Source organism: Sturnus vulgaris, chromosome 19 (genome assembly GCF_052056855.1).
Source record: "Sturnus vulgaris isolate bStuVul1 chromosome 19, bStuVul1.hap1, whole genome shotgun sequence".
Classification (NCBI taxonomy): domain Eukaryota; kingdom Metazoa; phylum Chordata; class Aves; order Passeriformes; family Sturnidae; genus Sturnus; species Sturnus vulgaris.
In genome coordinates, this window is record NC_142261.1 from 10877475 (window position 1) to 10900766 (window position 23292).

At 41.8% G+C, this 23292-nt stretch overlaps 2 protein-coding genes across 11 annotated transcripts in view; one reads left to right on the top strand and one right to left on the bottom strand.

Moving 5' to 3' along the window:
* Nucleotides 1–16: 16 nt before the first annotated feature.
* On the bottom strand, nucleotides 17–20176 carry PRR14L (proline rich 14 like). 3 transcript variants are annotated; one of them, XM_088176284.1, is made up of 9 exons: nucleotides 20046–20176; nucleotides 18289–18790; nucleotides 17162–17243; nucleotides 9632–15941; nucleotides 6569–6637; nucleotides 5629–5797; nucleotides 5249–5355; nucleotides 4268–4339; nucleotides 17–3631 (listed from the first exon to the last, which is right to left on the bottom strand). In XM_088176284.1, the coding sequence occupies exons 2-9, from the start codon at nucleotides 18745–18747 to the stop codon at nucleotides 3355–3357; spliced, it is 7545 nt and encodes a 2514-aa protein (XP_088032410.1). In that variant the 5' UTR covers nucleotides 18748–18790; nucleotides 20046–20176; the 3' UTR covers nucleotides 17–3354. The 3 variants fall into 3 exon arrangements, 2 of the variants coding, with proteins under 2 accessions (XP_088032410.1, XP_088032411.1); XM_088176285.1 differs by lacking the exon at nucleotides 20046–20176 and having other exon boundaries at nucleotides 18289–18807; XR_015807713.1 differs by lacking the exons at nucleotides 17–3631; nucleotides 4268–4339; nucleotides 5249–5355; ... (1 more) ...; nucleotides 18289–18790; nucleotides 20046–20176 and adding an exon at nucleotides 7501–7585 and having other exon boundaries at nucleotides 5726–5797; nucleotides 9632–15869.
* Nucleotides 20177–20421: 245 nt separating this feature from the next.
* Nucleotides 20422–23292, top strand: part of DEPDC5 (DEP domain containing 5, GATOR1 subcomplex subunit) — a 39200-nt gene continuing 36329 nt past the window's right edge. For 3 of the 8 annotated variants that reach the window (XM_014894686.2, XM_014894684.2, XM_014894691.2), the window contains exons 1-5: nucleotides 20423–20587; nucleotides 21155–21272; nucleotides 21773–21860; nucleotides 22532–22578; nucleotides 22908–22993. In XM_014894686.2, coding sequence (XP_014750172.1) covers nucleotides 21215–21272; nucleotides 21773–21860; nucleotides 22532–22578; nucleotides 22908–22993 — 279 coding nt within the window. In that variant the 5' untranslated portion in view covers nucleotides 20423–20587; nucleotides 21155–21214. Of the gene's footprint in view, nucleotides 20588–21154; nucleotides 21273–21772; nucleotides 21861–22531; nucleotides 22579–22907; nucleotides 22994–23292 lie in introns of all 8 variants that reach the window. The other 5 variants (XM_088176288.1, XM_088176289.1, XM_014894685.2 and 2 more) reach the window with 3 other exon arrangements.

A 23292-nucleotide genomic window follows, 5' to 3' on the forward strand; every position in this document is an offset into this window, starting at 1 on the left:
AGGCCTTAAAAACCTGAAAAGTTCTCAGAAAATTTTATTTCCATAAATTAAAAACACACACAAAAGAAACAGTAAAATTTTAGATTCACACAATATTGAACAGAAACAAAATGCCAAGAGCATGATGGAGGCTAATGGCACAAGTGTACAAATTCTCATTGAGCTATTTGTTAACTTGATAGCATCATATAGACTTTTAATCCACAGTTACCATCCATATTCTAGAAAAGCACCTGGAACATAATATACCAAAGGCCCACCTGAAGTAAAATACAATGAATGAGAACTGCTTGCAGGAAATCATATCCAGCAAGCACCAGAACTCAAATGTATGCAGACACAAGCCAGCCAGGCAAATGCTGTACCATACATTAAGGAGCCTTAGCTGCTCCAGTCACAGCATGATGAAAACAATGATTTTTTAAAAATTTTTTTGGAAAGTGATCTATCTCTGACAATCAGCAAATTTAGCAAAGAGCTGCCTGGCTCTGCATAACTTAGTACTAAGAGACAGGACATAGCAAAAGCTTTGCAATCCTTTCAAGCTGTTCTAGTCATCAGTCTGTGATGTACTTTTCATGGTGTTACAAAAACATCCTCACTGGAGTGGGTTCACTTAATGAAAAGGCAAGTGTACATATCCTCCTCTAGGGATGTATGCAGGACCCCAAAAGATGAACCCTCTACACTTTTTTCTTTCAATTAGCTGTGACAGAAGCAGCTCAGAATGGCAAATGCCCAGCTTTTGCCCAGCCATCACTCCCAGTGTACAAGCAGCAGTCACAAGGAACACGGCTGTTCCCTGAGTGCTGCCAACAGGAACAGAGGTGGGAAAGGAAAATACAAAAAAGTGCACGAGCTGGACTGACACCTGTATGCTGGAGGGGGGAAGAGATGCTTGGTCTCTATTAGCTTACATTGTCATACAAACACTGAACCAAAAGAGAATAATGCTGTGTATTTGGGTTTCCACAAACTAAGGTCTGGGAGAAGCTGGACAACTGCAATATAATTTTGTAACTCCTCCAATTACTGTAAACCAAAGAGAATTTGAGTGTTTTCTTTGCTCTGCTCTCTCTGCTGTAGCTTGTAGAAAAAAAAAAAAAGTTACGAAATCTTATTTCAATGCAGTCAGAAACAAGAGAGAGCAGGGAAGAAAATTAAAAAACCCCACCCTAAACAAAGCAAACAAAACCCAACATAACCCAAAGGAAAAGACTCAATACATTGCATGTTTTGAAGCACATTAGAGGTCCGAACAGTTCCTGGACCCAAGTCTGTCCCCCTCCCCCCTAATCTTTATTTCCTTGAAAGCCCCAGTAAGGTTACAGCTTACCTGTGCCACAGCACTGGAAGCCTCCCATAGTAATAGAAGGTGAATGAATGCTCTGTAACAATCCCATTCTATAGCATAAATCCATAAAAATATATCTCTCACTCTTGCTACCACTTCCAACTAGTCAATAATTGGGCTCATAAGTCAGCATAGGAAACTTTCAAACATTTTTTTAGGAGGCATTTGATCTTTGTTTTTTAGGGATTTCTTTTTACAAAAATAAAGAGGATCAATTAGAATGTTCTACAACAGCCCAATAGGTTCACCAGAAAAATACTATGTCAATATGTTCAAAGTTTGCCTTGTTATTTTACCCTCAAACTCCAAACACTACTACTCTAAGTGTGCACTCTCTTTTCTTCAGTCTTCCTGATTAAAGATAATTAGTTTTCAAAACAAGAATATAAACTTTTACAAACCCCAGCACATAAGCTGGGAGCAAAACAAACCCAGATTAGATTTCTTTCAAGACTCAGGCACACACAGTGTAATAATCCTCTTCCATTTCTCTACACTCAAAGCTCTGAAATTCAACAGATTGCTTGTTAACATTTAGTTTTCTGTTTGGTCAGTAACAGAAGTGGTAGAGCAACAGAAGATAGTGATAGTATTTGCAGTCCTGCATTTATTGGGACTTTATTAAAAATACCCACCCACTAGATATTTGCTCAATTTGAAGGTAAATAGAAACTCTATTATATGGGTAGGTAAATAAGAAAGTGCAAGTTCAAGTGACAAGTGAAAGAAAGAACAAACTAATTAAATTTGAGCAGCCCAGCAAGGACAGCTTTGCCTGAATAACTTCTCTAGGCACTAAGGGACAGAAATTACCTGAACTGCAGCTAGCACTGGAATTCTGCTTCAAGTTAAGTTTAACAGAAGTTATGCCAGAAGGGAGCTCTCTTCCAAAGGTAGAGCTAAGAAATTGCCCAGTGTTGCATCAGATAATTACATATGGCCTTACATAATGAAAACAATGTCCAGATACTCAGAGGCTCTTTGTACAACACTGGCTATTATGTACAAGAGTGCTGTACAGAGAATATCTAATTATGAGCTACAGGAATTGTAAATCTAAAATGGTAAAAAAAAACCCTTCTTGTTAACATTAAAATCAAGTTAGTATGAATGGAATTAAAATAACTTTAAAACACGTATCAAAGATTTTGCTGGTGTTCCCTGCATGCAGCAGCTCAGCTCAGTTAAAAATCTCTGCCTATATATCCTGCAGCTTAACATCCTCATGGACCAATTACTTTCTCCTCTGGAAAAGAGGTTGGCATCAGCCAAATAAGTAAAAAAATTCTGCAGTTTGGGAAAAAATAGCACTGGGCACCATTTTCCTTAATACATTACCTTTTTTTAGTTGAATCATGTTAAAAGAAATATATACAAAGTGCAAGTTATTTAAAGTCTAATTATGTGGGGTTTCTGCTGCCTGGAGCCAGGAAGGGCAAAGAAACATAGAAGGAACCTTCTAAGTTAACAGAAGGAAGGAACAATTGAATAAAAACCTAGACAGCTACTTTTAATTATCAAAAGGTTAGTGGTATATCAAGAATGTGTTTCCTAGAATTTTTCTTTATCAAACACCATATCTCTTTTATCAGCTTGTTAAAAACAGCCATTACAGTAACAACAGTAGACTCAAATGTGCAAACCATCTGGAGTACAGAGTTCTAGCATCACTGAAGGTGCACTACTTCCTCCTTGACACTCCTACTCTACCCCCAAAAGATATTTAAACATAATTAATTAAATATAAGCAGTAATTTCCAGAGGTTGAGAAAGGAAGGGTAAAATTCACGTGGCTGTGTTACACTCAAATGGGGACTTAAAAGAATCCCTCCAACAGCAAGTAAAAAAAAAAATAGCACCTTAAAGAGGGTCACAGCCAAAAACTGATTATCAGATGTTAGAACGGAGTGGCAGAGTCAGGTATGAAGAAGTCAGTGGATTTCTCCCAAGAAGAAAATACTAAAGAAGCTGACTGGACCATTTCCAGCTAAGCGGCTCCCTCAGATGCTGGAGGCCTGCTCCTGCTCAACCTCCTCTGCAAAAAACGCTTCAAGGTCCATTAGCTTCTGACTCAGAAGAACATCCAACTCTGCACTCTGCAGTGCAGCTCTTTTTGCTCGGGTGAAACTACCCACTGCTTTGATTTTGCCTCGTGTCTTCCTTTTCCGAGGAAGAGTAAAGTCCTGAAACTCTAGAATCCGCTTTCTCTTTTGCTGGCTGACAGAGATCAAGTGTCCATTTTTCTCCTTGGGCTCCTCAAAGATTGTTTCCAAGCTCCTGGTAAAATCAAGAACAGAACTCATGAATACTTGAGCAGCAGCCACCTTACACTGAAAGGGAGACTGGGGGATTTCATAACCCAAGTACACACAATTCTAACTTTTACATTTTTACAGCCCCTCCACACCTCTCGTAATATTATCTACAGCTCACACCTCCTACAATGCACATTAGTGCCAGCTGAGTTGTTATTGCTGCACAGGTATTTGGGTAGAATCTCTTTGTATTTCTGTTCAAAAGCACAATTATAAAATCTTGATTTTGCAGAATAAATAGGTTTGAACATTTGATGACAGGCAGTTACTGTTAGCACTATAAAGAACATGTAATTCCCTTTGAATTTTGAAAAGTACGTACTGTACTTTGATGGAAACTAGAATGAATGGATAGATGAAAAAAACCTACAAATCCATACTTAACCAGCTGCAAATTCTTAGTTCATATTCTATTTCACTTTTCCCATCCAAACAGTAAAAGATATTATTTTCAAATTAACTTTCTCTAGCAGTTTAAACTAGACCAATGTTAAGAATTTATCTCCCTCTTACCTTTCATACACCTTTCACCTCCTCTCTCCCCCCACCAATTAATTTACATTGATCTTAAGTTTTCTTATAAGGAAGAAGAACCAACCTGGCAGGAGGAGGGGACTTATAGTTCTTGTTTGTGTAAATTTCTTCTAAACTAAATTCTTTCTTCTTAAGCCTGAAAAAGTAATGACAAATCAATCTAGAAGGAAGAATCTCAAAACAACCTCTCTTCACAGCAAGCAGATTTGCATTCTATGCCTAAATGCTAACTAATTATGCTTTAACTAATTGGGGACAAGGAGGAATGAAAAATTAGCTCATTAAGTACATAATTTCACACTGTTTTTATAAGGCTGGTGTCAAGACTTGCCCTTTCTGCAGAGATCAGTATTCCAGCATTCTGTGATGCTTTGAAACAATGACACTCAAAAGGGGAAAGCCCCTTCATTTTTTTTGGGAAAGCTGAGAGAAAGTCTTAGAGTTTAACAGATTAATACTTCATCTCTTGAGACTGATTTTAGTCATTGACAAATACCAAGCTAATCTTTGAAGAAATGCATTCCTTTGTCAAAGGTGGTACCTGAGTTTAGAACAGAAGCCATACTAGATGAGGTGTGACTAATCTGACCAGTGTGACTAGCAGTCACACTAGATTGGAAAACTTTATCAACATCTGGCACTGTGATTCCCCACACTTTCACTGAACTAATGCTTCCCTAAGATCATACCCCAAACAAAGAAAGAACTGTGAAAAACTCCAACACAATTTGCATCAACAGAACTTCTTAACAGATCACTTCATCTCACTGTGCACTGCAAGTTAACTGATTTTCACTTTATAATTATCAATAAAAACTTTTCTTCTTTAGAAAGATGACTGCATTGCAGCTTGCTTTTTCACATTTTGCCTAAACTCCAGTCAGTAGTTTTGATCCAGTTGATAGAGCTGTGTCAATCATCTCTTGTAAAGAAGTAAACATCAGATATCACTCAGCTGGGGCTGTATAAAATAGTGGTGGTAAGAGAAGCATTTATTGAAATTATTACACTCATGTTTTGAGTCCATTTCAGAGGTACTGCTCACCTTTTTGGTTTGGGTAGTCCCATTGGAGTAAGGTTAGGGTCTGGCTTAGGAACAGTTTTCCTGATTCGGATCTGTGAGACTTTCTTTGGCCTCTTTTCTGCCTCAGTCTTAAGAAAGAAAGGAGGAAAAGTTAAAATCAAGGAAATTAAAGCCACACGAGTCAACAGAATTCCCTTTTATTCTGAATATACATTATCTATAGAATAAATATTCCTCCCTGGTTTGCCACCTTCCTTCTCTGCTTGAATGAAAGCAAGCAGCAGCACAGAGTAGGACCTGCAGCCTGTTTTCTCATCTTTTACACTTACTTGATAATATCCAACAGCAGCAGCTTCAGGACAAGCAAGAGTCTGAGAGTCTAAAATATAAAATGAACTCACTTTTTTCAGTTCTGTGTCATCTTGGGATCTCAGACAGGCTGGAACAGAAGCATCTGCTTCATCAAGGGCAGGGATCTGGAGCTCAGATGCTGAAAGCCTGGGAGGAGATGGCAATGTCTCTGGAACTGCACAAGGCTTTGGTAACAGAACAGGGAATGAAGCTTCCAGACTGTAACAGAGGAAGAAAGGAACATTTGTAGATTGATATCCAACTGATAATGCAACAGCATTCCATGCTCTCAGGAGATGGCCCTAAACTGCAATACGGGCACAAAAAGCCAACACAGTTCACAGACATTGCCCAAGTAAGTGAACTCTGGTACACACATACAGTCCAACCCTCCTGCATCCCACATTGATACTGACACTAAACTGCCAGAGTATTTGAACATGTCATTTTAAACCCACTCTTTTCCTTTTCATACAGCTCTATTTATCAACTACTGATAGAAAGGGATCAATCCTCCTTTCCTGTCAGCAAATTTCTTTGGCACAACTATTAATCATATTTTTTGTTTACAGATAAAATACAGCTTTGATACCTGCCATCCCTACACTTAGAAGGGACAGAAGGAAGTTTCAGCACCTATCATCCAGTTGCTCAGGCAGAAAGGACTTAAATCCAAGTAAGGAGTCAAATTCCTATCCAAGTAAGGAATCAAACTTCTATAGTTTCACATATTCATTTCCTAAGAAGTGACACAACATGGTTGAAAGTAACAGAACTGTTCTGTGTAATAATCTATGTGGTGTTTACATAACTGCCCCTCACTCTTCTCCATTACATCACCCAGTCAGCTTATTCACCCATTTCTTAATCAGAAAGCTGTTCTGGAGTGAACTACCAAAAGCTGAAAGCCAAAATGACATAAGCAATGGCTTTCTGAGGAAGGTTATGATCCCACTACTCAGAATAAATACCAACATCCCAGAGACTCACCGTATGGCATGGCCTGAGGTCTGCAGTGCTCCCATACTCTGCACAGGTAAGTGTGGTAACATGGCACAGCTGGGTCAAAAGAGGAATGAAAAAACAAAACAAAACAAGACAGACACAAATTAGGTCTACACTATAAAAAAAATGAGGGAAAAAATTATTAGTATAAACTGGACTGTAAGACAAGGTGCTTATATCAGGAATGAGAATGAAAGACTAAAATGATACAAAAGAAAGCCACATCTGCTGTTTAGGCCACCAGATTTCATTGTTAGGGAAACTGTCCTGCTTTCATTTAAAGATGGTAGTAATGAGGAAAGGAAATAAAGGCACAGAAAGAGAGTGAGACAGTAATACTTAAAGTCATAATTATTTCTATGTAATTATTAAAGTCTGAAAATTGTAATTCTTTCTATGAAAGTCTATATTCCTTATTCAAAACCCCAAGTTTTCACAACTAAAGTAACCAAAAACCTTGAAGGATTTGGTTAACTAAAGAAAATAGTGCATAATGGCAACAGTAACAGTTGAAAGGAAGTTTTTCCATTAAATTAAATCCCTGCTGTCTCTAACTTCCACAGCCTGCAATAACCTCACTTCATTGGAATAACCAAATGCCTTTCCATAAGGGTTGGTAATTACCAGAATTCTGTGGCATAAAAGTCAGCACAGCAGCTCTAAGTCTTTTGATATTAAGCTTTACTTTTGTGCCCCATACTGTTTTCAGCAGGAAATCACTTGGGACAGCTTTTATTCCATTCAACAGCAAATCTTGTACTTGCTGTTCTCTCAAACCAACAGTGAAATGCATTCCACTGTTCTAAAGCAAAGATGTTACAGCCAGACTGGAATTCTACAGAGGAAATGAAAACCAGCCATGCTGGAAGCACAGGGAAGTCCAACTGTACATAAAGAGGTCAGAAAGACCCACTTACTGTGTTTATCACTTATGTCAGAACTGCAACATTTTGTTTCAACATTCCACTCATTATTCCAGTGTTACTGGAACCTGTATCAATACTGCAACAGAGCCCTCTGTTAGAGACAGAGCTTCTTGTTTTATGCAAAAATAATACAAAATTACAAGGAGAGAAGGAAATCACTTTAGAAATTTTTAATTCAAATAAGCATTAAATAGAAAAAAAAACTTCACTGAAATAAATACTTTTATTATTGACAGTGGAAAGGACAGTGGAAATTAGGTAGGGCAACTACTTTGGTTCTTTGTTCTCCTAGTTATTGAGAACATTAACTGTGAGTGAAATATTTTAAAGTGAACAAATCTTTTCCAGATGAAAATGGCCTGCAGGGAACTTTTTGATTTTTCTGATTTTTAATTATCTTAAAACAGGCGAAGATTTCTGTCATAGTGGGAGCTGAAAATGCTTTTATACTGCACCAAACATACCTCTTATATTTACATACCAAACATCTGTGTGGGACAGATTTATGGCTGCCTCACAGTCATAGTTGTTAGGTATTTTAGAGAAAAAAACAAACTGCATTTTAGGATATTTTAACTCTGCATTATTTTTCACTTGAAGTGAAAAGGTTTGATTTGAATACTCTCCCTTTGGGAAAAAGGCCACTCATAGCAAAGCCTGCAGTTATTCAATTACTCTTTCCATCAGGAAGGAAATCCTCTTTCAGCTAACTGGATATGCTGTGCCGAGCTGCTGGGGAGCTGCACACTTAGGGGTGTGGGAAAACCCCCAAGTTCTCATCTCCCAGTGCAAGGATAGCATGCTTCAGCAACACAAAACACTAAATTCACCTCATACACACAACTAAGTTTTAAAAAGATGTTTGTTTTGTTCTTAATGTGTTATTTTTAAGTTTAGTGCTCAAACTGTACTTTACTGGTATGATCACTTTCAGAGTATGGAATGAAAATGGAAGCAAGTCCCATAGAACGTGCTGCAAGTTATCTCTATGCCACTATCCAACTTAATTATTTTAGTGCAGACAACTCCAGAATGGAGCAGTGCTTTCATAAGCTCACTCACACCTTTGGCTGACATTAGAATTGATACTAACAAGTGATAAACTTTTAGGTATGTTACCCATTGATACAAAGCAAAGTGCAGCACTGGTTATCTGGCAAGATTTTTGGTTACACTTGTGTCAATCTGTGACATAGGTTAAATTCAACAGCTCTCTACAGAGTGCCACACTAATCAAAACAATTAATTAAACAGACTTTGCTACAGTGCTCTCTGTGAGCTCTCTGTCCAGGAATTGCAAGGCGATGAAATCAGGGACTGAACTGCCCCATGTTACTGAGGGATAAAGGGCAAAATCTTTGCTCAAGAGCATGCAAAAATCCTGTAACAGAGCTAGGAAGTCCTTTCATTCTTTTTATTAGAAAAATTATTTTAAATGCTCATAGCACAGTAAAATTAAATATGCAAAGTCGATTTCAGTCCTCTTCGCACTCATAACAAGATTGACACACAGAGAAAAATTCATTACCAACGTTAACTGGAGCTACATTTGCTTTTGCCAACATCACATATGAAAAGCCATAGCATGCATAAAGAGGTTTCAATTAGCATAGAATGGTCATGGAATACAATTTAAAATGTTACTGAATGACACCCCCCGCCCTTTAATTCCTCCTAACCTGATATTGAGCATTTTACAGTAGTTCTAAGGGGTATTTGTGGCTCAGACCTCTGAAAAAAACTCTCCTACCTCAGAAATCCAGTTCCTCTGCAGTCACTCTGAATAGACCTAATGAAGTAGCTCACCTTTTGCATTATATACTCTGATGCATGGTGTGTATATTTTGCAAGGGAGAAGAAAATAGAGTTAGCCATTCTGCCAAAACAGGATAGTATTAAAGAAGTGAAGGCAAATATATTTAAATTCAGCTAACAGGGTACTTCTTATTGTTCTGTAAGAAAGGATCTTCCACGTTAAGCCATTCTTGGAGCAGAATGTGAAGATCTGGAACAGGAGAAACTGACCCTCTAGTGCAAGCTGCAATCACCCTCTCCCTCCCAAAAAGGAACAAGTATATACCCTGCACACATTTCATCTCAGAAATAAGTTGATGGGTTTTACCTGTTCTCGAAGCCCACACTTGGCTGCCACTTGCAGTGATTGGAATGGAGAGGAGTGGTTTCAGAAGGACGGGCAGTAGGACCATGCTGGCTCCATATGGACAATACCCTGCCCAAGGAGTATGGCAATGAGGAGACGAGGTCACCGGATACACACCTTGGGTACCTGGCCCCTTTCAAACCCTGTGCCAACTGTGATATAAAGAGTCTCTGGATGGTAGGAATATGACTGGTTAAGTTTCTTCTTCTTGTCCAAATCCTGTAACATCCAGAGGAAGAAAGTGCTAACACTGTGTGAAGGCCAAGCATGGAACAGCCTCCTCTTCTTCCAGCTACAGCGTTTCTTCCAGGGTCAGGATGAACAGCAACAGTCCTGGGGGTTGATGTGGAGTGAGAGGAATGAAGCTCATTATTTACACTGGAATCTTCCTTGAAAGCTGTTGTATCTGAACAGCTCTGAGACAGGAGAAAAGAAAAAGTCCACTTTGAAGCTGGTGCTGGCGTTTCTCTGAAAGCTGGGCTGTGATGTGCAGAGTGCTGGGATGTAATCCCTCTGAGGTCTGTCACAGGACTGGAGTCCAATTTTACTTGAAGAGAAATTGGGAAAACTGAGGTGTCCAAGAAAGAGGTTGGAGGCTTGTGGCTTAAGTCTGAAGAAGGTATTTTGGTAGTTTCTGCAGGATAAAGTGCCAAAGGCTGAAAGCTGAACATCTTGGTGCACCAGCTGCCAGCCCAGCGTGAGTGTACGTTCCTGTTAATGCAAGAAAAGGCTTCCAAGAGATTTTTAGATCTACATTGGCTGTACCTGTCACCCACCGGAAGAATTTCAGAAAAATATGGCAGAGGTTCTAAGTTATGGCTGCTTTTGGCAGGGGCCAGGAGCTTACTGGCCACTGCAGACAACTTGCTCAACAATGCTGGTTCTTTGGTACATTTTCTAGATTTCAAGCTGTTCAACAAACTGCACCTCTTGGCCCTCTGCCTTGGCATATGCACAAATCTCAGGGCTGTTTCCTTTTCCACTGTCGGTGGCTTACATGGCAAGTACAAAGACTCCAGAAGCGTGTTTTCCTGTTTAGGGAATATTTCCAGGGGAATCTCAGAGAAAGGTGAACTTCTAATTTTTCTGATTTTTCTCACGGTTTTTCGCTGATACAACGTGGGAACTTTTTTGCATGTCCTTTCAGGTTGTATTTTTAATGGAAGAGGTCCTCTTAGTTTCTTTGTAGTTCCTCTTCGTTTATTTGTAGTTTCAAAGGCACCAGGGATCCCATCATACCCTAAATTAAGGTTCAGGTTTTCCATTTCTGAATCCTGAGTCTTCAAACACTGCGAACTAATAAAATCTGTGGTAATCTTTGGCCTTTTAACTTCTTGTAAAGTGCTACATAGTTTACTTTCACTGGCTCTTACAGCACAAATCTCCTCTGAAGTGCCTCCAAACTTTGTATTTGTAGATGTCATCAACTCAGCTGAAGAGCTGCATAGGAGTTCAGAACTGTGCAACACACTTGGTTGCAATATGATTTTTGCTTTCTCCTGATGTTCTAACTTCCATTCTTGTTGTGCCGTGCCCAACTGATGTGCTTCCATCTTTCCATACTTCCTTTGTTTAAATACTTGACATTCCTGTATTTGATCAAGTCTCTCTGAACCTAAAGCCCCATTTTCCTTGCAAACTACATGAGTTGGTATTTTGTCCTGGCCTTCTGTTACCTCCTTTACATTATCTTTGTTTCGTGCATTTAACTTGTAAGGCACACACGTTTCACTGCAAACCACACAGCTTGGGGATGGTTCTTTGCAAATGTCTGATAGTGGGCTCAGAGGTGGAGAAAATGTGGGCGTTGTATCATCCTGCACTTCTGGGGCAGCCCCTGTGTCAGATACAGCTCCAGCCTGACAATCATGCAGAGTTTCTGAAAGTACACTGCTACCTGCTAAGTTTGGGAGCTTTGTGTCATTTCGTCTTTCTTTTTCTTTTGAAAGATTATTTAGTTTAGATCTTGGGATTTCCTCAAAAACCTTTCCATAATTCTCAGTCCTGAGGGGGACTATTTTGCTACCAGACTCTCGAGAATCTTCCAACAAGGCCCATGAACAATCTTTGGGCAACCTTCCTCTGGGGGCTTCCTCTTTTCCTATCTTCTCTTCTACACAGGTATTAAATATCTCTTCACCAGGAGGAATTTTTGGTGAGCTCATGTCCACATCTTTCGTGGCTGGTGTGCAAAGCCCCTCACCTCTCAGACTTTCTTTGCTGTGGGCACAAACTCTTGAGCTTTTGGCACCATACAGAGAACCAGCTGCTGATTCATTCCCTGAAGATGGAACCTCAATATTGCTGGATTTTTTCTTAACGGAAATCATTACAGAAAGAATTTTTGTCATTGAAGTATCTTTGCTAATTTTTCTGTCTGAAGATGAAATATCTCTTTGTGTACTCTCAGGTGACATCCACAGCTTTTCTTTCTCGGGCAGAGAGATGTGAGAGTTCAGAGCTGACACAGTTTCTGAATCTGCCTGAGTCTCAACACAAGATTCTTGGATGTCAAACTTTTCAGAATGAGATGCACAAATACCCCTTTCATCATCAGTTTCTTTACCAGGCTCAAAAGTTAACTGTGGGTGAGAGTTATTTAAGATAGGAGTTAGACTTCCTCTGTTTTCTCTATCTGAAAGTACATTTATATTTTCTGGCTTATCTGTATTCTTACATTTCTCTTCACCAGGAGAACTTTTTGGTGAGCTCATGTCCACGTCTTTCATGGTTGGTGTGCAAATCCCCTCGCCTCTCAGCCTTTCTTTGCTGTGGGCACAAACTCTTGAGCTTTTGGCACCATACAAAGAACCAGCTGCTGATTCATTCCCTGAAGATGGAACCTCAATATTGCTGGATTTTTTCTTAACGGAAATCGTTACAGAAAGAATTTTTGTCATGGAAGTATCTTGGCTAAAAACTTCAGCTGAAGATGAATCACAATTATCTCTTTGTGTACTCTCAGGTGACATCCACAGCTTTTCTTTCTCAGGTAGAGAGATGTGAGAGTTCAGAGCTGACACAGTTTCTGAATCTGCCTGAGCCTCAACACAAGATTCTTGGGTGTCAAACTTTTCAAAATGAGACGGACCAACGCCCCTTTGAGAATCAGTTTCTTTACCAGGCTCAAAAGTTAACTGTGGGTGAGAGTTATTTAAGATAGGATTTATACTCAGACTTTCTCTGTTTTCTGTATCTGAAAGCACATTCTTATTTTCTGGCTTGTGTGAAAGACTCCCATGAATTGATGAAATGGGCAGAAATTGAGCACTAATTTTGTTTTCCCGGTTCTCCACCAACCACTTCATCTTTGGCCAAGATTGCTGCGTTTTGGTTCCTGCAAACACCAGCTTTTCTTTCTCTTTTGCACATTTGATAAAACAAGCCTGCTGTGAACAATGTGGTTTGTCATCAGAAAAGTTTTCTTTAAGAGTTCCTTTATTGTTTCTTTTACGTCTATTCTCACGTTGTTGTAGTCTGATTGTCTTCTCTTCAATTAGATCACTGATGGAGTCCACGTATCCTGAAGAATCTTCATTTTTCACACCAATTAAAGAGTCCAAACCCATTATATTCTCTTGCAGAGCTCCTTCAAACCTGGCTTCTCTTGCAAATTTATGGTCTGACAGAGGCAGGTCACCACCTGTTTTTAGCAGAACCTCTTCACTGTGACTGGGATCAGTTTCATCTGTTCCCACAGACCCACCCATGGTTTGTAAGCCAGTGTTTGGTTGGTTGGTTAAACTTTCTGAATGTTGCTCACTGGCCAGCACTGGGACATCACACTCTCTCTGGCAGGGATGAAACTGATTTCCCTTTGGACAAAGGGTCTCCTCTGTTTGGCCAGCGTGTTGTGTTGGAACGTTCACACTGGCAAGTGCTGGATGTGGGTCCCAGGTTGAAGTGCTACACTCAGAGGGACCAGCTGTGAGCAATGGCATTTCTTCCTGCTCACATGTGCCGAGTTCTCTCTTCCATGGGCCTAACAGAGAGTTGTAAAATCCAAAATTATGAGCACAGGTGTTTTTGTTCAAATATCTGACTAATGGCTGTTCACTAGTCTTATTTCTCTGCTTGCCTTCAGGAGCATTTGGGGAATCCACAGCTCTTGTTTTATCAAATTCATCTGTCTGGGAAGCACGCATGCCAGTCTGTTCTTTTGCTTCATGTCTGTCACAAACAATTTCACTGCCCATCACTTTACAAAGATCAAATTGTTCCACAACCTCCCTATCCTTATTTGAAATCTCATCTTTTGCCAAGGTAGCAGTTGACTTCTCTGCAGTATATGCAGAGCAATACATGGTTTTTCCTGTAGGAATGTCATTTATTCCACGCAGAGCTATACCTCTGTTGTCCCAGTCATTTTCACAAAGAGGAGATCCCCATGCCAAAGGGGCATGTGCTTCTGGAAAGATGATTGCCTCTTTACTGTTATATCCTGATAAAGACTCTCCTTTCAAATTATCATTTTCTTCAATCTTACCAACTTCAACACCAAAAGAATGACTGTTCAGGAAAACTTCATCCACACATGTACTCCCTGATAAAACACAGGAAGTACTGGCAGCTGTACCCTGTTTCTTTATACTCTGATTATTACAAATCCTTCTGTGACAATGTTCATTTTCTAAACCAGTGACCACTCTCCCCGTATTTCCTGCAGAAGGTTTTATGTTCATTTGGGATACTCTGCTTGTTGTTTTAGGGTTATCAAAAGTCATGGAATTTACAGAAGACTTGAATTTGTCTTTATGAAGCAAAACTTCAGCAACTTGTTCTGCTGTTGCTCCAGAAGCACCAATTAATTTTTTTCTAGACAGACTATCCCAAGCCTTATCCCTGCATGAAACTTCATTAGCAGTACAAGGAAGACACTCATCATAATGAGGTTCTCTTGATTTTTGTAAAACAGGAGGTAGAGTTACATTTAGTGTTTTGTTCCCAGTGGATAAGCTGTTGCTACTAGCAGCTCCTGCAGCTCCAGCTAAACCATCAGCCAACTCTTCTGACCTTGTATTGCTCTCAGATTCCTTTTCAAACAGTTGTGCCTTGAGTGAGTCCTTTTCTAGCTTGGTTCTCAGATCAAGACAATTGTGGTTACTGAGAGGAATTTTACTGGCAGTACTATAAAAGCGTATGTCTGTCTGCCCAGTTTCATGGGAAGCAATGTTACTTGTTTCCACCCACAAACGATTTTCTTTTATATCCTTCTTGCATGGGTGACTGACAGAGAATTGCCACCAATCCTTTTTCAACTTACCACCTTCTGATGGGAATATTTTAAATTTTTCTTTTGAGACCTCCTCAGAAGATGAAGCAACAGAATTAAAAGCTGGAGAATGACAATGCTCAGAATTAGCAGCCTCTTGAGCTTCATGCCAGCTACAAATTTCAATGTTATCTCCCACAGCAATTCTTCTACAGACTTCAGCAGCCTCTTCAGATTCAGAGCTGTATGATTTTCCAAGAGTAGCACTTAATTCCCTAGGATCAGTTTTTGCACTAGATAATCCTTTGTTCCTTACCACTGAGATCTGCTCTACTGGTAGAGATGTGGAGGTTTGGTTTTCTAAAAACCCAGTTCCACGATCATAAAGAGTGTGATGTTTGATGTTCTGGGGAAGGTACTTCGGGGGAGTTTTGTTGCTAATTCCATGAACTGCAGAACTGCTTTCTAGTGGCATATTTCCAAAGTCCAGATAACAGATGCTTTTCAGAACTGGACATAAAACTTCAGAACTTTGTGTGGAGAGTGTTCTGCAGCTTTCTGCTGAGAACAACTCATGAGGTTCATTTTGTTCGGGTACAGGACCCTTAAAGAAGTTATTTTCTTCATCCTGCTGACAAGTCTGGCAATTAGCAAATGACGTGCTGAATTCATTAAGAGGATTTCGTCTGGGTAACTTTTCTTCTCTAATCTCCAAACCAGATACACCACTCCCCCCTGCTCTCAATGGCATGGCAGCATGGGCTTTTAACCCACTATAGTCACTTGTTTCTCGTGGATGATCTGCAGCTGCTCCAATGTCCATGACTTTTAAAGGCTCTAAAAAACCTAAGATGTTGGTTTCTGAAACCCCAGCTCTGGCCATGACTGTGTCTACATCTGGGTATTGATTGCTCTCAGGTGGAAGACCTTTACTCACTCTGGTATTCCTGTATCCTGCTTTACTAAATATCCTAGTCTTATCAGCCTTCATACCTTGTACTTCTTCAGTGAGCTTTGGCAGAGTTTCAGTTGTCACCTGAACATTTGCTTGGTTTTCTTCTGCATAAGAAAAAAATAAAGCAAATCAGAACCATATCCTAAATTTAGAAGGCATTCAGCTTATTAAGTACTTTTTGTTGGTGTACACAACACTCCATGCAGTGTTGGTTATCAAAATGTTCTCAGAAGTGAGAATTGATGCCAGCAATTTTACTACAAGACTTTAGAGAAAAAAAACAAACAACTCCACCACAAAGCTAAGGCAATAAAAACAATCTTTTTCAATACACATTCCCATGAGCAGCAGGCATTCCAAGTCCTGTGTATTTCAGATTCCTCTAATGTCAATCGAGGTGAATGCAGGTCCTGTAACTTAACACATAGGAAGGCACGGCCAACATTAAAATAATGCTTATTTGTAACATCAAAATTCAACATAGGCTGGGATTTGATCTGCTCCAGCCTAGAAACATGGCTGTGCATTGTGGGGCCATTTCCAGTTCTTCTTCCTTGAAGACATGTCTGTCAGTAACTCATCCATAGGAAAACAAGACATATCTCATCTGCCCAAGCAATTCGGATTATTCATAAACTTTTTCTGTAAAATCACGAAGAAGGTGCTAATTTTAAAAATTCCAGTTACTGTAGAATATCTTCATACTCAAAACTTTACAGGGAACATATTTACTCAGATTTCTGCAGATCTATTCCCTTTTTTCTAGTAAGCACCAAGGCTAGATGGCATTTGTCAGCTAAACACAAGTTTAGGTAATATTAGCAGGGAGGGAAAAAGAAAATAATTACTAAATGCAGGCAAAGTGACCAAAGTACTGTGAGCTAGAAGATTATGGAGGGTCATAATGAAATTAATAATTACTTTAGCTGTCCTCTTTCTTTGGATTCTGCACTTTTAATTTTATTTTTAGAACACTCAAAAATGAATGAGTAATACTTTTTGATATATATATGCTATTACTGCTCTCGTACACTCCATCTCTGAAACAAAAGGAAATGCAAAACATCTGCTATAACAACTTCTGCTTAGGAAACAAATAACTAAAACACATCTTCTACAGAAAAGGTCTTGAGGCCAGTACATAGCCTGTCAGGAGAAAGTAAAGCATTAAGTTTTGACATTGTTATAGTTACACAGGGTAGTACTTTCTACCATAAAACAATATAAAAAAGCCATCCCACAATCACTCATCCATTTTAAATCAACAGTAAATAAATGGGAGAGAAGCAGGGGCTGGACAGACATGTACAGCTAAAATAACTACCTGTGTTCCTCAGAGATCCTGCAATTTCAGTGCAACAGGTTCTCAAAGACTTTGCCCCTTGCTTGTTTAAGTGAGGGTCTTCCTGAAACAAGACAGAAACAGCAGTGGAAATGGTTACATTTTCTGAGGTGTGTCATGTTTCAGGGACTGCATCTGCTCACCTGGGTTAGTTCAGAACAAGAAATTCACTAAGAAACGTCCAGACATATCAGCCTTGGCCAGAGGCAGCCTTACACTGCAAGGGCTTCACAAGCACTGAGGCTGTATCCCCAAAACACCCATATTTGTATTTTGTAGCAATGAAGTCCCCTGATGTGGCAGCTAAAATATAAGTACGTGGCTTAAAATGCAAACTGTTGAAAATTGGATGAGAAGAGTAATCCAGTCTCCAAGTCTAGTTCACACCCCCAAACCACGACCACCAGACCTCTGGGAGGATATGGGCATTTTCTGTCTCTATTGGAACTTGCCTTCTACTATTCCTTGGGCTCAAAACCACAAACCCAGAACAGATAACCTGGGTCTGCCAGCAAAACCACCAAACCATGATCCCACAACCAAACTACCTGAATTTAGAAATGTGTGAAAATACATCTTGGAAAACTGAATGACTATAAAGAATTTACTAATTTTAATTTCACGAAAGTGATAAATGAATTTTTAAAAAAAATTCAGATAAAGATATCAAAATTTGGAATTAAACACACAAATTATTTTAGTATTATGCAACGCCCAATAATTAAGGTAAAACACTCAGCTGTGCATCTTTTTCAGTTACATATCTGCCTTATACCATTCCAGTAGTATTTAAGCAAGTGGAAACATCGATATTTTAAAATACTGCTGGTCTACTGAACTATAGTCTAATTTTTCACTGGACCCACAGTAATCCACACATGCACACCCTGGATGTGGCTCTGAGCAACCTGGTCTAGTGGAAGGTGTCCCATGGCAGGGGGGTGGAACAAGATGACCTTCAAGGTCCTCTTCCCACCCAAACCATTCTATGATTCTGTACTAGAAGACACAAAAAAGAACCAGGAAGCCCACTGCCAAACCCACTGCCTAGTGGCTCTAACCCTAAATTCAAATTATCACACAGGGAATTCATTTCTGCATTCACTTACTTGTTCTGACCACCTTTCCTCCAGAGTTGAAGGACAACATTCAGCAGGATGCTCCTCAGCAGCTTGTGCCTCTTCATCTTCCTTCTGGTATCCATCACTAGAGCAGTCTAGTTTCCTAAAGTGTCTTTTTCTGCTTTTTTCTTTCTCTGCAAGGTCTCCAGCCTGCAGTAATCCTTCAGGAAAGGATTCTCCTGGCCCATGAGAAATCACCTGGAGCATATCACCCAAATCCTCTATCTTCTGGCAGAAGTTCCCTACAGCAGAAGTCCATGGCCCATCCCTGTGTGCCAGCACAGGTACTGGCCCATCAGATTGATCAGACTGTGCATCTAAGCCAAGGCTGGGCCCCGGCACTGCCATGAGTTCCGTGGAGATGCTCTCTGGCAGTCCAGGGAACAACTCCTCTGTTACAGCAGACACAGAAGAATCAAGGAGAGACTCCACCCCAGATGAGAGCATCAGGGCTCTTGAAGATCAGTTGCCCTGAGCTTTTCAGTTTATCCTAAAAATAAAAGCAATGTTAAATCAACGTACATTGGATTAGCCACAGAAAATCCTGAGCTGAAAGAGCCCCCTGAGGATCACAGAAGTCCAACTCCCGGACTAGATTAAAAGGAAAAGCTTAGTTCCTCAAGATCTAAGTATATATGTTTAAAAAAGATACTTCCAATTATGTCTTTAAGAAAGGTGCTGAGAAACATTTGAGTACCTAAGGAAATGCTTAATGAACAAAAGAAGAGAGTAAAGGCAAATAGATATTCCCAAGCTTCATTTTCACATTCAAACATCTCCCTGCAGATTTAACCGCATCTTGTGAAAAACCTGAGAGGAGGTTATAAAATAAATCACTGGGGTTTGTATCAAACATCCTCCTCCTTCACTAAAACCAACATCGTTTGATTTCCTGGGATTTTCATGAGTTTCTAGTCTTTGGAAAAAAGCTCTAACTTTTCTTCACATTCTCTCGAACGAACACTTTCTAAGCCATCAGCCAGCAGACTGCGCCTCTCAGCTTCTCTCTGACACGCAGTACAGAGGATGCCCCGTGCCAGGACACAGCCCCGCTCCCGGATCCTCTTCGGCCCGAAGCGAACCCGCGGTGCGCGGCCGCTGCTCCGTGAGCACGGACAGGAGCTGAGCTCACACCGCTCCTGCCGGCACCGGCAAACCCCGACGGGAAAACGCCGCCATCAAATCGCTCCTGAAGGCTCAGGGATAGGAACGGGCTAAGCCAGACCTTTAGAGGAGCATCATTTACTCAGTTTACCAAAACACGGGCTGATCACCCGGGCGCTGATCTGTGCTCCTGAAGCAAGAGCAGCCTGTACAGAAACAGCTGAAACTCGCGCCGGCCTCCTGGGAACACGCGAGGCCACTCGTCCCTGCGAGAGCATCACCCTCCCGACGATGCCGCCCGAGCCCCGCCGCGGCAGGACCGGGGGCGACCCTTTGTTCTGAGCGCCGCAGCAGCGCCCACGGACTCGGCCCCGAGCCCCGCTCCTTCTCCGCAGCAGCAGCGCCCGCACCGGCCGGCCCCGAGGGCCCGCAGCCTCCCTACGGCAGCGCACCGGAGATCGCCGCTCTCGGTAATTACACAACCGCCGGTATCTCCCCCGCGCCCACGCTGGGCAGGGCCCCTGCCGCCCACTCGGCTCCGCTCCAACACCCGGTCGGCGGCGGCGGGCATAAGGGGCGGGCCCGCGCAGGGACATCCCCGCGCCCCGTCCCGCGTCCCGCCCCGCGCCCGGCGCCGTTACCTGAGCGGCGGCGGCCGCCGGCCCCGCTGTGCGCGCTCGCCGCGCCGCGCCCCGCCTCGCGCGCATCACTTCCGCATCCGGGGCCGGCGCGCGCGGCCCCGGTAGCCGTTGTTGTGGCCCCGCCTCCGGCAGCGCCCGCCCCGCCCCCATGTGGACACGCCCCCGCACCGGGCCGGGTCCCGCCGCCCCCGCCCCCCGGTGGGCGTGTCCCTGCCGCTCCTGCCCGCTGTGTCACGTGGCGCGCGGCCCCGGACGCGGAAGTGCCTCGCGGGCCCCGCGGGACGCGCGCCGGCAGCTCCGGGCTCCGCGCTCGGACGCTCCGCGAGCAGGGCCGGGACTGCGCTGCGCTCCGCTGTGCCACGGCACGGCTGGCCCCGGCCCCGCCGCGCTCCGCTGGGACTGGCTCGGCACCGTGTCACTGTGACCCGCACGGAGCGTTAAGGCTTCCGAGCTCCCTTCGGTCCGGATTGCGCCGTTCTCCCCGGTGTCCTTCCCCCGTGAGCCGCCGCGCTGCTCGCTCTGCGCTACTGCTCCCCGTGTGGGTAAGGACCCTGGCGGGCCCGTGTCCCAGAGCGCCCCTCGCCGCTGCTCCGGGCAGGAGCTCGGGTGTCTCCATGGGTTTCTCCTTCCCTATAAGCGAGCGGCCGAGTGGACGCAGCGGTTCCATTGCCGCCTAATGACTGTAGGCACGGTAGCGGGCTGTAACTGCTCGGGTTTGTTCACTCTCCGCTCCGGCCCTGCTCTGTGGCGTCCCCGGTGCGGCTCTGCCGCCTCGCAGCGCTAAGCGGCGCTTCTTTCCAGACTCGCATCAGTTCCAAGTTAGACAGTTTATTTTAATAAATTTTGGATATACGTGTTTTTTTTCCCCGCCACGACTCTGTAGCTCGGTAATTGACTTTCTGCCAAGCACATCTGCAAGCCCAGCTCTTTAATCTATTTGAAAAGCACACTTTTATATCCCTTTCTTCTTGTACCTGTAGCTGTCCCACACTCAGCTCTGCCGCGCTGCGGTGAAGTCGGCCGGGACAACGTGCTGTGTTCACGTGCAGAACATACACAATCATTTTGCGTTGACAAGAGATCTGTGTTTGCTTTCGTTTCTATGTTAGATATGCAAGATGCCTTTAACTGTCTTGGCTCGAAGCATCTGAAAGGAACTGGAGCTCAAGATGAGAACCAACAAGGTCTACAAGCTCGTCATACATAAGAAGGGGTTTGGAGGCAGTGGTCAGTATCTCCTAGCTCGTAAGAGTGAGACCAGCACTCACTTCATTGAAAGCAATTGTTTTAGCGATCTTTTTAACAAAAGAGTGAAGATGGAACTTTGATGTAACAAAGCAGTATTGCCAGCTAGAGTTTCTAATAACAGGATACAGCAAAATAAATGAATGTTTATTGGAAGAGACCAAGATTGTATCTAAAAATAAAATTACTTTATTTTTACTTTCTCCCCTTTTATTGCAACACTTTCTCTTAATCTGGTATTTCAGTCATTCTAATGAGTGACATATATGTCAGTGACTTATGACTGCACATAGATGTGTTTCTGAGCAATGATTGGATTGCTCCCTACTTCTAGATTTACAGCACATTGATAAAAAGCATTTTGCTGATGTGTTCATCATGGTTTGGTGTATTTATGCATGCTGAGCTATTGTATGCAAACATGCAGGTGTCTGTGTTTAGTACATATCTGTTCACTGCCCTCATTCATTTATGTCTTGTAGATGATGAACTGGTGGTGAATCCTAAAGTGTTTCTTCAAATCAAGCTGGGAGATGTTGTGGAAATTGCACATCCCAATGATGAATACAGGTGAATTCTCTTTGCTGATGTCAGTGAGGTTGGAGCACTGAAAGGATCTGTTCATATGTAATGGTTTCTAGAGTGAGAGGCTCTTAGGGCTGACATAACTTTGCTTCAGGATGCTGCCATGAATTTTTCTGCCTAAAGAGAAGTAAAGAGGTTAATTTTAAGAGTGCTTCCTTAAAACTTATAGAATTCTTTGTGTTTGGTGTTTTTTTGCTGATCCTCCATAGGCCAAGTAGCACCTGAATATAGAATCAACAATGTCTGTATCCTCTTCCTAGATCTGCTGTTACCTAAAGATTATTCTCTTATCCTACAGTAGAACCTAGGTAAATTAAAATTTTGTGGCCTTGTAGCATGAACCTGTTTATCCTGCAGCCTGTATCTGAAAAGCAGCAGTACAGTTGTGTGAGGATCTGAGAAGTTCTCCTGTGTGACTTAATTTCCCATTTGTAGTACCATCTTTGCCTCAAGAGTACCTTATAATTCTGAAGAGTGCAAAGAGCAAGGCAGAGAGACAGGTGGAGAGGATGGTATATGAAGCTTTCTAGAAAATAATGATGTTTCTCTTTAGCTTATCCTGTGGTCCTTGTTACTAAATAGTTTTGAGTGTGTGATTTACCAGAGAGACTGTTGGTATCTCAACTTGTCTACCTTTTTTCTCTTCTCCATGCTAGTCCCTTGCTTCTACAAGTGAAGTCACTTAAGGAAGATTTGCAGAAAGGTAAAACTCTAGACTTATGCACAGTGAAATCATAGGAAGAGTGACATGACTGTACCAGTGATTGGCTAATGTGTGTATTTTAATTTCATAAGAAAATCAATGTTTTGTCTGCTTAGCAAGGCAAGGATTAAAATTTTAACAGAAAATGGGCTGTTAGTTCTAAATCTGCTTTTGTTTGAGTAATGTGAGTATGGTTTAAACAAACTTGGCTTTTTAGCCTGAAATTTGTGTCTCATGACAGTCTCACTGGGTTGGTTTTGTACCTGGAAACCACTTGAAACCTGTAGGGGACATTGACTTCTCTGCTGTCCTCTCTGGTTCTTGCACAGAAACGATCAGTGTGGATCAGACAGTGGCACAAGTGTTCCGCCTGCGGCCCTACCAGGATGTCCACGTCAATGTTGTTGACCCAAAGGTGTGTGGTTTTGCCACTTGTTTCCATCCATTCCATCACTTGACTCAAATCAGAGCCCTGTGACTTTTCACCTACAGTAGTCTGGGGGGAAAAAAAAACATCATTTATGTTTTACTGAAGGATATTTAGTTTTCTTTGCTAAGAAAACGAGCCTTAGACTTTTGAATTATTTGTTGGTTTGTTATATGTCTCTTCTCTCCCTGCCATCTCTGTTCTCTTTTTGTACTCTATGATCCTGCTTCAATAGAACTTGGTAGAAATGTAGACATTTCACATATTTTTAAATTTTAGAAATTCAT